The following is a 1,201-nucleotide window of genomic DNA, read 5'->3' as shown; positions in this document are numbered from 1 at the left end:
TCGCAAGGGCTCAACTAGACTGGACCTAATCTTGACCGTCTTCTGTCCCTCTCAGTCAATGGGTATCTCCTGAAGCTCTTCCATTGGTATAGTCCTCTGCTGCTCCATTGCTTTCTCTAACTTGACCGTCTTTCGTCCCTCTCAGTCAATGGGTATCTCCTAAAGCTCTTCCATTGATATAGTCCTCTGCTGCTCCATTAATTGTTTTCTCCAAGGAGAACTGATTCATCCATCTGTAAGTTCTTCACAAGAGAGTGTCAGTCTTGGAGTCCAGGATGAACCAAGCTAGGGCATATCTTCGGGTCCCCAGGCGAACACATCAGTGTTTACCTGCAAGAACTCAATCATGAATCCTCGCAAGGGTTCGACTAGACTGGACCCAATCTTGGCCGTCTTCCATCCCTCTCAGTCAATGTGTATCTCCTTAAGCTCTTCCATTGGTATAGTCCTCTGCTGCTCCATTGTTTTCTCCAACTGGAGGCAGGCTAGCTCAATGGGCATGGAGTCTTGCGCACCCTTACCCTTAGTCGAGAGCAGGTAGTAGGACCTGGCCTCTTGCTGATTGCTCTTGGCGACTCCGACTCCATTAGGGGTCGAAAACTTGACCATCTGGTGGTAAGTTGATGGAATAGCCCGCAAGAGATGGAGGACGGTTCTACTTAGGATGATAATATGGGCCGACTTGAGATCTATCACCAGGAACTGGACTTGGATGGTGGTTTGCCTAGGGTGCTCTCTAATTGTTGAGGGGAGAGTAATCATCCCTTCTGGCAAAAGAGAGTGGTTGGTGAATCCGATGAGGGATCCTCTACAGGGGAGTAGGTGAGATTTGTTAATGCCCATCTGGTTGAAGGTGTCGACATATAGGATGTCCACCAAACTCTCTGTGTCGGCCATGATTCATTTCACCTGATAGCCATCAATTGTTGAGGTTATGACAATAAGAACATCATGAGGCGTCTTAACGCCTTGCAGGTCGGCATCCCCAAAAAATATGGGCTCCTCTGCCTTCATCCTCTTGTCGCCTTGGTTCCGACAACGCCCTCTTAGCATATCTCTTCCGAGCATTGTTGGACGACCCTCTAGTAGTGGAACCTCCACTGATCATGTTTATGACCCCTTTATAGCTGGGCTCCGGGGGTCGGCTGTCTTGGCATGGTCGGGGACGAGGCAAAAAAAAACCGTGAGCGGGATCTCCTAT

The 1,201-nt window shown here is 49.2% G+C and overlaps 1 protein-coding gene across 1 annotated transcript; it reads right to left on the bottom strand.

Moving 5' to 3' along the window:
* On the bottom strand, window positions 406–897 carry LOC109846045. The gene has a single exon (XM_020415268.1). The coding sequence runs from the start codon at window positions 895–897 to the stop codon at window positions 406–408; it is 492 nt and encodes a 163-aa protein (XP_020270857.1).

Source organism: Asparagus officinalis, chromosome 6 (genome assembly GCF_001876935.1).
Source record: "Asparagus officinalis chromosome 6, Aspof.V1, whole genome shotgun sequence".
Taxonomy (NCBI): Eukaryota; Viridiplantae; Streptophyta; class Magnoliopsida; order Asparagales; family Asparagaceae; genus Asparagus; species Asparagus officinalis.
Note: the sequence above shows the minus strand (reverse complement) of the source record. Positions and strands in the feature narration are given on the sequence as shown.

Coding starts and splice junctions, on each gene's coding strand:
- LOC109846045 (XM_020415268.1), bottom strand. CDS start 897: ATGGCCGACACAGAGAGTTTGGTGGACATCCTATATGTCGACACCTTC.